The 13,272-nt window shown below is 50.7% G+C and overlaps 1 protein-coding gene across 1 annotated transcript; it reads right to left on the bottom strand.

The window, feature by feature from the left end:
• Positions 1-645: 645 nt before the first annotated feature.
• GHRH (growth hormone releasing hormone) lies at positions 646-2,758 on the bottom strand. The gene is made up of 3 exons (XM_058562174.1): positions 2,679-2,758; positions 2,242-2,346; positions 646-769 (listed from the first exon to the last, which is right to left on the bottom strand). Exons 1-3 carry the CDS (start codon positions 2,756-2,758, stop codon positions 646-648), a joined length of 309 nt encoding a protein of 102 aa, XP_058418157.1.
• Positions 2,759-13,272: the final 10,514 nt, after the last annotated feature.

Here is a 13,272-nt window from a genome sequence, read left to right as displayed (position 1 = left end):
GTGTGAAGGAGCTCCAGGGAAGCAAAGAGGGACTCAGGCCTGCCAGTCCCTGACTTGGGGCCAGCTGCTGCCCCTTCTTTGCTTCAGGTTTCCTCCTCTGTAAAATGGGAAAACTCCTTCCTGATCTTCCCTGTCCCAGTAGGAGTGTGAGGGTCAGGGAGATGGGAATGACTGTCATGCCCCTCTCTCCCTCTCATGAGGGCTGCCCACACTCTCTCCCTGAGGGTGTTGGGAGGGGCTGGTCTTCCTTTGGGTTTATAATTTTGTGAATGTGGCAAGGGATCCAGGGCATGCCTCTCAGATCATCTGCATCAGAAACCCCTGGGACACTTGTTAAAATTCAGGTTCCAGGTCCTATCCCAGAACTATCAAGTAAGTAACTTTTTCGGTCACAGATGAGCCTGGCCTCTTGCAACACGCTGGAAAATACAGCAGTGGCTAAGATCCAGTCTCTATCAGGCATTTTCTTCCCTTCCTCCAGTTCTTGATGTGTGTAAGGTGGGACCTTGTTCCCAGTTTGCTTGGCAGAGCCCCATGTCTTTGGAAAGGAGGAGATTCTTTCCTTTTCTTGGCAACACACAGGGAAGGAATCCTCTTTGGTCCCTACACGTACACATGTGCGTGCACATGCACACACATGTATTCCTACCCCGGCTTCTGCTGCAGGGCCACCAGGATGCTCTCCAATGCCATCTGCTCTTGGTCCGCCCACATGTTGTCCACCTGACGGCCAAGCCGTGTCTTTGCTTCTTGCTCCTGGTTTCTCTCTCTGTTAGGTTAGAGAAAGAGAAACAGCTGTGGTTGCTATTTGGGTAGGATTTGGGGAGGCCTGGGAAAGGCCAGGACAAAGTGAGCAGAGCAGGGTGTGTCTCTGTGCCTATTCCCATGTCTGGTGCGGACACTTCCACCCAACCAAATTAGATTGAGCTGCTTTTAGCAAGGCAGTCTATACAGTAGTGAAGAGTATAGGCTGTGAAATACATATTTGCAAAATATCTCCCCACAGATTACTTATTCATTACAAAGGGAAAAATATTAACTTTACAGACGAGAACCCTGGCAGACACCATGTTAACCAAGTATCCAAGTTACCATCACCAATACTGGGACAAAGTGACATCATGTGCCTCCTGATACAATGCACTGAGAAGGACACAATGTCACTTCTGCGAATGTGAATTTGAATCTAATCCTGAAGAAACACCAAGTAAACCTGATATGAGGGACATTCTATAAATAGTTGGCCTTTACTAATCAAAAATGCCAGCGTCATGAAAGACTGAGGAATAGTCGCATATTACAGGAAACTGAAGAGACACGACAACTCAATGCACGCTGTGAGCCTGGACTGGATCCTGAATCAGGAAAATAAATAATTGTTCTAAAGGACATTTTGAGACAACTGGTGAAATATGAATATGGACTCTAAGCGATTATACTGTGATTATGTAAGAGCATGTCCTTCTGTGGCATGTTAGGAGACACACAGGGTAAAGGTCACACCTAAGGGTAAAGGTCATGATGACTGCGATTAACTCTCAAATGATTCAGCAAAATAATAATAATAATAATAAATGCCTACATATGTTTGTGTGTGCATGTATAGATCCATATCTAGGTATAGATATAGAGTAAGCAAATATGATAAAATATTAGGAATTGTTGAATATAGGGAAGGGTGTGTGGAAGTCCATTGTACTACTGCTGCAACTTTTCTATAAGTTTGGAATTTTTCAAAATGAAAACTACCAAATGTACAGGCTGTGGAGTCAGGCTATTTGGATCCCGGCTCTGCCACTCTTTGATGTATGTCGTCTAGAAGCTATTAACAGCTCTGTGCGATGCGGGTAAGAATCCCTACTTTGTAGGGTTGTTACAAGGAGCAGATAACAAACTAAGGGTAACGGCTAACACTACCAAGGGCTGACCGTGTGCCCAGCACTGGGCAGAGTGTGTGTAAATGTCCCAGGGCAGAGCCTTTGTTTCTACCACAGTCACAATCAATAGAATGGTAACTGCAGTCGGTATTGTTAGTGTTGGAGCCTCACATGGGGAGAAGCACATAGCATGTCTTCAAGGATCATTTCATGGTTAGAGGTAAGCTGAGGTTTGACAAGGGGGCCCTTCTGCTATGGCAAGTCCAGAAATGACAGAGGCTGTGCGAGGGAAGTGACAAAGTTTGGTCCCTCCAAACTCTGATGCATAGAAGGACAGGAGGAAATCACGAGAACTTCTGCTTACCCCTGCTGTCTGCTCATGATGTCCTGGAGTAGCTTGCGGGCAGACAGCTGGCTCAGCACCTTCCGGTAGCTGTTGGTGAAGATGGCATCTGCATACCGAGGCATTCTATATGGAAGGAGTCAGAGGTCAGAGGGCGGGGTGGTGCGGCCAGGCGAGAGGACAGCCAGGGTTGGGGCGGGCTGCGCTTACCATATCTCTGTAAGGTCCTTCTGTTGCCCTTTGCCTTGCTCATCCCAAGAGAGAGAGGGACCCCAGGCTGGGAGACCTCTCTGGAGCTCAGGGGCTGCCCCATCCCAGACGTGGTCAGTGGGGGCTGCCTGAGGATATAGCTGCGGGCCAGCTTGTGGCTCTATTCTGCACTCCTAAACTACCCCCCTGGGTGGCAGGGACGGCTTTGGGGCAGCAGGAATCCAGGCCCTGTGGGCAGGACTGCTTACCTGAGGGGCGGGGAGGGTGGAGAGCAGTGAGAGCCACTGCTGAAGGTGAGGATCACGAGGAAGAACACCCAGAGCAGCATCCTTCACTCCTGCAGTGGCACCTGGAAAATGGCAAGAGGGGAAGGTCAGGTGTAGGCCTAGCCACAGAGATGTTCTTTGCCGGCTGGGCCCAGCCGTGCGCTTGGCTCTGTACAAGCCTTGGTCCTTGTCATTTGAATGTCATGGGGTAGGAAAAAGAAGCCAGGCTCTGGAAGTCAGACAGACCTGGGTTCAAGTTCTGCCTCTGCCAGTCATTTTCTCCATCTGTCAAATGGGCATGAAAAACTACCCTGCTGACCTCATAGGGTTGAAGAGAAAATTAATGATCATGGGGAGACTGCCCCTTGCTATAAGGCATTATGTGTGGAATTCAGGCCTCAGCAAGCTAGGGGAGGAGCAAGCACTTTCCCTTAGTCCCCTAAGTCACCCCTCTCAGTGTGGCAGACAGCAGTGAGCGGGGCTGACGGCTCAGGCTCTGAGTCAGACAAATCTGAGTTCATATCCAGGCTCTGCCATCACAAGCTGTGTGTCCCAGGACAAGTGACTTCTCCTTTCTGGGCCTCAGTTTCCCTATCCCTAAAAGGGAGTCGATAACTATACCCACTGCATAGGGTCCTTGTGAGGATTAAAGGAGATGAGAGTAGCCTGGCACACAGGGAATTCTCCACAAACCTTTGCTGTGATACCTAATATCAGACCCACTCAGAGGGCAGGCTGGTCCTGTGTTTGTTACGGGTGGAGTTGGAGGGAAGGGAAGGCTTTAGATCTTGCTCCACATGCTTAGATCTCACCCGAGAGTCTTACCCCTGGCAGAGACCAGGAGCCTGGGAAGCCAGTGCGGCAGAATCAGCGCATAGATCATGTAATTACCCCTAATCGGGGCCTGCTGACAGCGTGCTCTGCAATTAGGGGAAGAACAGTCAACAGGGAAAAGAGCCCGCCTCGCTGTGGCAGGTATCTCTGCTGTCAACCCAGACCTGCCTGGTGTGGAAACAGGGTGACTTGGCCACCTAGGACTTGGGTCTTCCCATCTCCCATGGCACCCCCTCTCCCAGCAGGATATCTACTCCACGGGGAGACAGACCCACGCAGAGGCCCAGCCAGCCCCAGAGATGGGCAAGACCCCTCCTTCCCCATGATCACCCCACATCCTCCATTTCCTCTCTGGTCCTGCTGAGGGGTGATTTCCAGCAGGCAGGGCCAGTGCTGGCAGAATCCACCTTCCTTTTCTGGGCTCATTGGCCCTCTTAGGGCATTTGCCCCCTTCTCCCAGACACTGGGGTCTCGACTAACCCAGGGATGCCTTGAGACCGAAGGGAGTGTGCATGGGGACTGCTCAATGCGGCCTGAGAACCCCACACCTCCAGAGCTGGAGGGAACAGCCTTCCAGGCCTCCATCATCAGCACCTCCTTGATGTGCGCCCCCTCCAACCCCCTTCCCCCCAACAGATGATCCTGCAGTTCCTGCTCAAACACTTGCTGCCAGTGAGTAACAGTGAGCTCATTACCTCCAAGCCAGTCTGTCCTATTTCCAGGCAGCTCTTGTTAGAAAGTTTTTCTCATCATGTCAAGTCCAAATCCCCTTATCCTGCAAATACTTGTTAAGCTTCTACTCTTCTGGTAGAGACTGGGGCTAGAGAAAAGACGAAAACACGGTATCTGCCACCCAGGGCTGCCCCTTTGACATTCATCTGCTGTGCCACCCAGAGCTTCTGCCTTTCATCCACATGACAAGCCCTTAAACGCGTTTTGCATCTGACTCAGGCCTTTGCTCACCAGACCAAGGATCTTCAGTCTTCTGTCCTCACCACACCTATCACGTCTGGCTCCTCTTCTCCCCGCCTGGTCCAGGTTGCCTCCCTAGCAGTGGAATTTCCTAAACATGGAGATCTTTGGAGGCAAGGAGGGCCCCTTGACACAATCCCTGATTTTTCTGTCTCCCAGCTACAGCCTGGGCTTTCTTGCCTTCTTTGCTGCTGATCTTTTAAAAACCTGGGTGCATCCAGGTCCCTAATCATTTTACTCCCCTGCTCAGAAGCCCTTGGCCCCCAACTCTCTCCAGAGTGAAGCCCACGTCTCTGCTCCGGGCCTAAGCTCTCCCTCGGCCGCTCCTGCCCCTTCTCCCAGGGGTGGCACAAGTGACTCCCAGCCCCAGTGCCCTCCTGACCCACACAGCTCACCCGCGATACCTGCCCTGTGAAGCAGGTACCACGATCTTCATTTTACAGCCGAGGGAACGAGCCCAGAGGGGAGAAGAGCCTTTTCCACGGTCCTCCATCAAATTAGTTTCAGAGAGGGCACTTCAGAATGGGCTTCGCGATTCCCAGGCCAGCAGCCTTCCTCCTGCTCCGCGTGGCAGCCTCCCAGATACAATACCCTATTCACAGCACTCCCCATTCACGGGGCGCTTCAGAATTCATCACCTGCGCATGGGAAATGGTCTGAGAAAACGGAAAGCTTTTGCTCTTTGTCATTGGGTCTCTAGGGAAGAAAAAAAGGAGACAAACAGGGACAGCCGCTCGGCCAGCACCTTCCTGTGCACACTCAGTGGTTTTAGGGAGTTGACAGTAACCTGAGAGGAGGGCAGACTTTCTGGGGAGAGTCACAGTAAATACAGTGACTTCTGGCTCATCCAGAATGAGGCTGAGCAACGGCATCGTCTAGTCAACCGAGAGGCACCACATTTACCATAAACCATGAGCCCCAGCGATGGGTCAAGATGCCATTACAACCTCGGGGCCATGAGAACCTAATCCATAGGGTGGCAAAAATCCCGCTGGAGAAAGATGGGAAACAACAAGAATTATCCAGCTTATGGTGTGAAAAGAATAGAGGTTGGTCACCAAAGATAAAGTAGCAGTTGACAGACGTATTCCACGTGACCAATCTAGGGACCTAGAATTCACCGAGCTAAGTGTAGCGTGAACCCAACAACATCATCGACAACCCCTTGATGGCTCCGAAGGCATTTTAGAGTTTACCATCTATCATGATGAGTATCAGCTTCCCGCAGTGCTTACAGACGCATTCTGTGATTAGATAGATTTGAGATCATCTGGACTCAAGATCAATGGGCACTTGATCTACATCGGTTGGCACCTTCTGCCAGGCTTCATGCCAAGAAAGACACGACAATCCCGCAGATGCGCCTTCAGCTAACGGCAGGGGTCAGGTCTCAAGTGCCCAAGTGAGCAAGGCCACTTTTGAACACCTAGGAAAAAAAGTCTTTTCCCTTTCTTACATATTCTGCTTCGTAACGGAACACTAAAGCATTGGCATCCTGATCCACTTTTTAAACTGTTTCAGAAATAATGTTCCAAGTCAAAGGAGATCTAAGTTTTTAATGAGGAAGCATCTTGAATTGTCATTCAAAAGAGTGACACCTGGCCTCCTTCCAGAAAGGGTTTGAGGAGGTTTATGGTGAAAGACACAAATACTTCAGGACCATTAAAGCACAGATCAAGAGACCAGCGTGGGGGTAATGGAGCGCTCCAAGGGTAGATAATCGTGTCTAAAACCTAGAGTAAGGCGCACAGCTGCAATTGAGCAAGAAAGCAAAATGTTATCAATTTCCAGGCAATTACGTTGACTCGGTTCTGAGCCATAGAGGAGCGGTATTGATTTGCACGGCCCCTTGGCTCCTTTCTGATCCATGGCAGAGTCCCGTTGTCCATAGGAAAATCTACCCACCTCGTGTCTTGCCCCAGAGACCTGCCTGCACACCCTTGAAGGAGCACTGAAACCTCATCCACCTCTGACAGACACCTGGAACATGTCTCTCTGCCTGCCACTCCTCCAAGGGTTGAGATGCCACGTACCAGAGACAACCTCAAAATGGCGCCAACCACCAAAAGCATGTTCCAGAGCCCCTAACAAGGGATCTAAATGTACTCACCCATCCACGGGCAAAGAGGATGGCGGTGGGCCTTTTGACTTGGTTGCTCTGAGTTGGTGAGAAGGTTGCCTTTCTCACCCTCATCCCGCCCAGCTCCCAGGGCCACCCCCCTCTCACCTCTGATGTGGCAGGTCTTCCTCTGCTATGAGGCACTGCTCCGGTTCCGCGGACCTCGGGCTCCGTGTTTGCTCTGGAGGCTGCGTGGCGCTCCCATCATTTATACCTTCATTTTCCTAAGCGTTGTCAGCGTCAGAGAATCAATTACCACAAGTCAACCAAAGGACCATTTTTAGCATCACACTGACGAACCCTAGTAGGCAAAAGAGGTTTTGCCCCTTGCAAATCAAGACTCTATTGAACTTTCCCTTTATCTTTGAAGGAACGGACAGAGCACAAAGTTATAACATTATTCCAAGAGGAATAGAGCGCGTAATGCTGCTTATCTTGTAATTGGAGTCCTCACAACAGTGAAACACCCATGGTTCATTTACTCTCTGAGATAAACGTGCCTTTAAAAAGTTCATATAGTTTTGTTTTGTCCATGTTCAACTTTATTTCACTTTAGGGTAGTCAACATTACAGACAAGTGTTTTTCTCTCCTTCGCGTGGAAAGTTGTTTGCTCTCTCCCTGGTTGTCCAATTATCAAGATTTTCCTCTATCTGGTTTACACCTGCTGTGGTCACAGGCTGGTGGAGGCAGCTAGCCCGGGGAGCATCCTTTGTTGCAGCCCAACATCGGTAGTTGCCTCAGAGATATGCAAAGTGAGAGGAAAGAGATGGAAAACCTTGGGAGAGTTGTTGTGCTTCCAAATTTCTCTAGCCTATAGCTAAGGAATCCTCAAGAATGGCACAGAAACATGTGAGGCAGAAGCGCTGCTTTCCCAGTCGGCCGCTGCGGAGGAGTGGAAAGGGCTCTAAGCTTGGAGCCTGGAGACCTGCTGGCCCTCCTGTGTCTGTCAACTATGACCTCTGCGACCCTCAGCAGGTTACTTCTACCCTCCAGGCCTCAATTTCTAGGGCTGGAAACTCGAGAGTTGGCAGAGAACAGCAGCTTTCGAATTTTTAAAAAAGTTGCAAAGACCTTTCTTTGGAAATCTTCGATGGAAGTACAGTCTATAAAACAGATTTTTAAAATAGGGCTGCTCTATGAAGAGGGAGAAGTAGAGACCCCCTTTGCCTCCCCTTGAGACACCGCTCTGGGTCACACTTAGGATCAGTGGTTTCTGAGGGAACCCCCTAGCAATGATGTTTTGCATCCTGCTTCTTAGCTGCACTGAGCCATGTTCTTGGCACGTTCCCCATAGAAGCATGGACCAAGTGGCATGTCACTTTGCTGGCCTGGACACAAAGTGTTCAAGTCAGGCCAGATCCCCAGGGATTCAGAGTGGGCTGGTGGGTCACAGCAGCAGGTGGCAGATGGAGCAGTTGGGAGCCCCCAGGACAATGGGCTCTCATACCATCAGGAGGTGTGTGGTTATCTCAGCAAATGTAAGGTGGGGACCATAGAGACCTGGGCACCCAGAATGGATGCCAGCCCAGAGCACAGATGTAGGACGCCTGGAGGTGGCTGGAGAAGCCGTAGGGATCAGAATTCAACCCCAGCTGAAGGTCTGTGCCAGATATTGCGCTAGGGACTTCATGCCTGATCTCAGTTTCCTCATCTGTAAAATGGGAGTGATAGGGCTCAACTCGTGTGGCTGCTGAGTGAGGATTAAATGTAACAGTGCATAAGGTACAGGCCTGGCATACAGTAAGTCTCATAAATTAGCTCTTACCATTGTTATTATTGTTGTTGTTATAAACGAGGAAACAGAGGCACAGAGATGTTACCCACCTATTCACAGTCACACAGCTGGACAGTGGTAGAGCCAGGACTCAAACAAAGGATTCTGACTTCCAAATTCAGCGCCCCACACCAAGCTAACATTCTCCTAAGGCCCTTCCTTGGCCCATCAGTTCTTCTTCTTCTGCTTTTTTTTTTTAAAGAACTTGAGCAGTTTCATTGAAGTGTGATTCACATAGTGTAAAAGTCACCTGTTGGAAGTCTAGTTCAGCGGGTTTTCGTACGTTTATGCAGTTGTGCCGCCATCATAATCCTGTTTGAGAACACTTCCATCACCCTGAAAGTTCCCCTCAGCCCCTGTGCCATCAAGTCCCACTCCCACCCCCTGCCCCAGGCAACCACTGATCTGCTTTCTGTCTCCACAGATTTTCCTTTGCTGGAAAGTTCATGTAAATTATGGAACCATATCATATATACTCTGGTTTCAGGCTTCCTTCACTCAACCTGATGCCTTTGAGATTAACGCATGTTGACCCACACGTCAATAATCTGTTCCTTTTTACTGCTGAGTAGTATTCCATTGTATGGTTGTCTGACAGTTTGTTCATTTACTCATTCACCTTGATGGACACTTTAGGTTGATTCCAGTTTGGGGCTATTGTGAATAACGCTGCTATGAATGTACGTGTAGAAGACTTTGTGTGAACATATGCTTTTGTTGCTCTTGGGTGGGTGGGTACCTAGGAGTGGAATTGCTGGGTCATATAGTAAGTGAGAATTTAACTTTTTTTTTTTTAATATTTATTTTTTTATTTTTATTTTTTGTGAGGAAGATCAGCCCTGAGCTAACATCTGCCAATCCTCCTCCTTTTGCTGAGGAAGACTGGCCCTGAGCTAACATTCGTGCCCATCTTCCTCCACTTTATGTGGGACGCTGCCACAGCATGGCCTGACAAGCGGTGTGTCGGTGTGCGCCCGGGATCCGAACCCGGGCCGCCAGCAGCGGAGTGCACGCACTTAACTGATACACCACGGGGCCGGCCCAAATTTAACTTTTTAAGAAATTGCCAAACTATTTTCCAAAGTGGCAGTACCATTTACATTCCCACCAGTAGTGATGGAGGGCTCTCCCACCAGTTTTTAAATTTCCTCATCCCACAAATATCTATTAAGAACCCAATTAGGCCCACACAGAGTTTGCTGGATTAGCTGTCTGTCTTTGAAAGCCCTGTCCCATTTCCGCCCTTAGGGAAGCGGAGTGGGTCTTTCCTGCCAGTGCAGCATTTTCCTGGGTGCTAAGAGGAGGGTGGCACGGGCTTGTCTTCAGACAGCTGCAGGAGGCGGGCACCAGAGAAGCTGAGTAATTCCCTCAGGCAGGTAGATCCAGAGAGGGACACACCGTTAAGCGTTGTGAGAATGGAGAGAAGGGAGGAGTCACAGTAAAGCTGGGAGAGCATCAGGCAGGAGCAGAGAGAAGCCTAAAACAGGAGCACGAGTTTAGGTGGCAAAGGGATTTGGATTTGAAACTCAGCTCTGTCACTTACAAACTGCGTGATTCTGGGCAAGGTGTTTAATCTCTCTGAGCCTCCATCACCACATCTGTACAATGAGGGTGATAATACCTACTTCCCCAGGTTGTTGTGAGGATCAGAAATATGCTTGTAAAGCGTCTGCTACACTTGGCAAGTGGTGGTATCTGTTACTGTAGTTCTTAGGATCAGAGCTGAGCTCTGAAAGCCAGGTGGAGCGGTGGCAAGCAGACCCGGGAGACTTCTTGGGTGATGCACTTTATTTACAGTATTCTCAAACCCATCGTGGAAGAGGGTGGAGGGAGGAAGCCAGAACAAACCTTGAGAGGGAGAGCTCAGCCCCCTCCACCAATTCCCGCTGTCAGCCGCCGCCTCCTTATCTTCTGAGAGGTGGTGGGAATGCCTCGCTCCTCACTTGCCGCCAAGCTCTCTTTCCAGGATGAGTTTTAACGCAGCGTTAATTAGCAATCGTGCCTGTGTCTAGGGGCTGGGGGCTTGAGCTGTGGAAAGAAAGCGCCCCAGAGAAACGCAGGCTTTAAAAGGCCCCAAAAGGATGGGGCAGTGAGGCTCCACCGAGGGAGACAAGACGTGCATTTGTGTTGCAAATTTCCAGTGTGTTGGAGCCAGTCATTCAAAGAGGGTGATGCTAAAGGCTGTGGGCAAGGGGGGTGGTGTGGAGGGGCAGAGGAAGTCAACAAAGGGGGCTTGTCTGAGGACCTCAGACCCTGCTTTGTAAAAGCTGCTTTCATCGCCCTTCTTGGATGATGGCAGCGTTCCCAGCCCAAGGCCACTGTGCAAGGGAGGGATGCCTGGACCCCAGACTCCCAGATTCCCTTGACCCCCATCTCCAGCACCCCCTGTGCCTTCTAGGCCTGTTTTTATGGAGTCAGCAGCAGCAGATGTCTCGTGAGTGCTGTGTCAGAGTGAGGGACCAGGGTTCAAGTGGTTGGCCTTGCTGGGTGGTCTCAGGCAAAGTCACTTGACTTCTCTGAGCCTCAGTTTCCTCTTCTGTAAAATGGGGCCAATGGGGACCTTTCTCCTACTTCACGTCCTACCCAGACGGTAGGGCCTGTGATTATGGTGATCCAATCACCATCAGAAGTTCATCTCTTTCTGGACAAGTCTGCATTTGGGAAGGCCGTTAGAAGAGCTCTTTTTAAGAGAGGAAGTCAATTGTACTTAGTGAATCAATTAAGTGACCCTGGGTTGCTTGGAAATGTTACTCCCACATGTACTTTAAACTTCCATCTTGTGTGGAATCTTCGGGCCTGCCCCAGGTCGGTTATTACAAATGTTAACCAGGTCGGTTTTCTGGGTTGGTAGATGCGGTGCAGGTGCCAGGCATGCTGGCACAGGAAGCCTGTCCCCAGCCGATCCTTTAGGCCAGCTCTCCCTGGTGAAGATCTGACCACCCTTCAAAGATCTGTTTGGATCCCACCTCCCCAAGAAGCGTTCCTACACCCTGCTCCTCCCTTTTGGCCTTGCCTTGTGGTTGAATGATTTTTTTTTTTCGTGAGAAAGATCAGCCCTGAGCTAACATCTATGCCAATCCTCCTCTTTTTGCTGAGGAAGACTGGCCCTGGGCTAACATCCGTGCCCATCTTCCTCCACTTTATATGGGACACCGCCACAGCATGGCCTGACAAGCAGTGCCTCAACGCGCACCCGGGATCTGAACCCGGGCCAACAGCAGTGGAGCGCGCACTTAACCACTATGCCACGGGGCCAGCCTCTGAATGGTTTTATATATGGAAAAGTGTCTCCTTTCCTGAGACCCTTGGGATGTCTGGGACCACATCTGACTCATCTTTGAGCCCCTTAAAGCTTTCTTTTTTCCCCCCAGCTTTATTGAGATATAGTTGACATGTAAAGCTTCCTAATCAAGCTGTGGTCTCCAGACCAGCAGCATCAGTATCGCCTGGGGGCTTGTTGGAATTGCAGACTCTCGGGCTCCACTCCAGACCCACTGAATCAGAGGCCAGACCTTTTGTTCCTGGATTCTAAAGGCATCAGGCACCTGAACGCCCTGTGGTTCTCTGACCAGGGAGGAGGGCCATGGCCGCAGGCAGCCGGGAGATGTCGCTGTTTCCCAGTTGTTGGCGATGTCAGGCTTCCCTATGATGGCCAGAGGCCCCGTGTGCGGGGCTTTGTTCTCTGTGAAATCCCAGGAACACTGAGGGGTCCAGGACAGTTACATCTATCAGGCCACCCCCTCCTCAGCCACCTGGGCCCCTGTCTTTCTCTGCCCAGTTCCTGCGCGGGGTTATCAGCTATGTTTCCAGTTAGGGGAGGCTATGTGATCCCCGGGTCCAGTCCCTTTCTCAGGATCCCCAGGAGAAAGCCCAAAGGAGAAAACTGAGTGAATGGAACCTCCCTTCAGCCCGGCTCATCAGGCAAGAATGTGGCCCAGCGAGGAGGGAGCATCTGTTGGGAGGCCCCTTCTTGCTTGGAGTCTGGATTGGAGGATCTTAGTGACAACAGGACCTGCAGACACAGTGAGAGGAAGTTCCCATTATTTGAGTGTCTACAGGAAAAACCCAAGGCCCGCCTGGGACTCTAGTTTCCAGTTTCCCATCTGAAATGGACGCCCAGTGTCAGGGGCTGGGTTATGGCTTTACTTCCCCTCTGCGGTTACAGTGCACTTAAAGGAGCCCCATTATCCGTGGACGCAGCAAACTTGGGCTCCAGAGTCAGTGCCAAAGAGCCCTCACTCCAGACTGGAAGCAGAGTCGCTGGGGTTTCCCTGCCGGGAAGCTCCCCGTCTGGGCACACCCTCCTGGCCGTCCCCTATCCTGCCTTGTTTTGTCCCTGAACACCCAGGTCACAGAACAGGAAGAAGATCAGCTTGCAGGCCCAGCCCCACCCTCGGAGCTGGCACTCCCCCCTAAACCCCAGAATCCATCCCTAATCCACGGCTGAGACTAACTCCTATCACTCCAGCCCCTGGGTCAGCCCCACTCAGCACCACCCAACTGCTCACAGGAATCTAGTTGTCCTGCAGCACAGCAGTGTAGCAGTAACATCTCTCAGTGCTTCCTATGTGCTAGTCACGTAACGTACATGATCTCATCCAATAACCTTAAGGGTTAGGAGCACAGAGTGATCTTGTTTTATGGTGGAAGAAGCTGAGTGTTGGAGCTGTTGGGTAACTTGTCCAATCTCACACAGACAGTGAATGGGGAAGCCAGGGCTAGAAGCAGCTCTTGTCTGCCTCAGCCTCAGCGTCTTAAGGCTGATTTCTGCCAGCTCCTCACAACAGATATCAGCTTTCCCTTTGTATCAGTAGGGTCTCCACGGACGCTGCGAGGTGGAGTGATGAATGTAGTGAGGATTTCCCTGATGACAGAG

The sequence above is a fragment of the Diceros bicornis genome, chromosome 19 (genome assembly GCF_020826845.1).
Source record: "Diceros bicornis minor isolate mBicDic1 chromosome 19, mDicBic1.mat.cur, whole genome shotgun sequence".
Lineage (NCBI taxonomy): Eukaryota > Metazoa > Chordata > Mammalia > Perissodactyla > Rhinocerotidae > Diceros > Diceros bicornis.
Note: the sequence above shows the minus strand (reverse complement) of the source record. Positions and strands in the feature narration are given on the sequence as shown.

Coding starts and splice junctions, on each gene's coding strand:
- GHRH (XM_058562174.1), bottom strand. CDS start 2,758: ATGCTGCTCTGGGTGTTCTTCCTCGTGATCCTCACCTTCAGCAGTGGC. Junction 2,347..2,678: donor CCACCCTCCCCGCCCCTCAG/GTAAGCAGTCCT, acceptor CCTTCCATATAG/AATGCCTCGGTATGCAGATG. Junction 770..2,241: donor ATCATGAGCAGACAGCAGGG/GTAAGCAGAAGT, acceptor CTAACCTAACAG/AGAGAGAAACCAGGAGCAAG.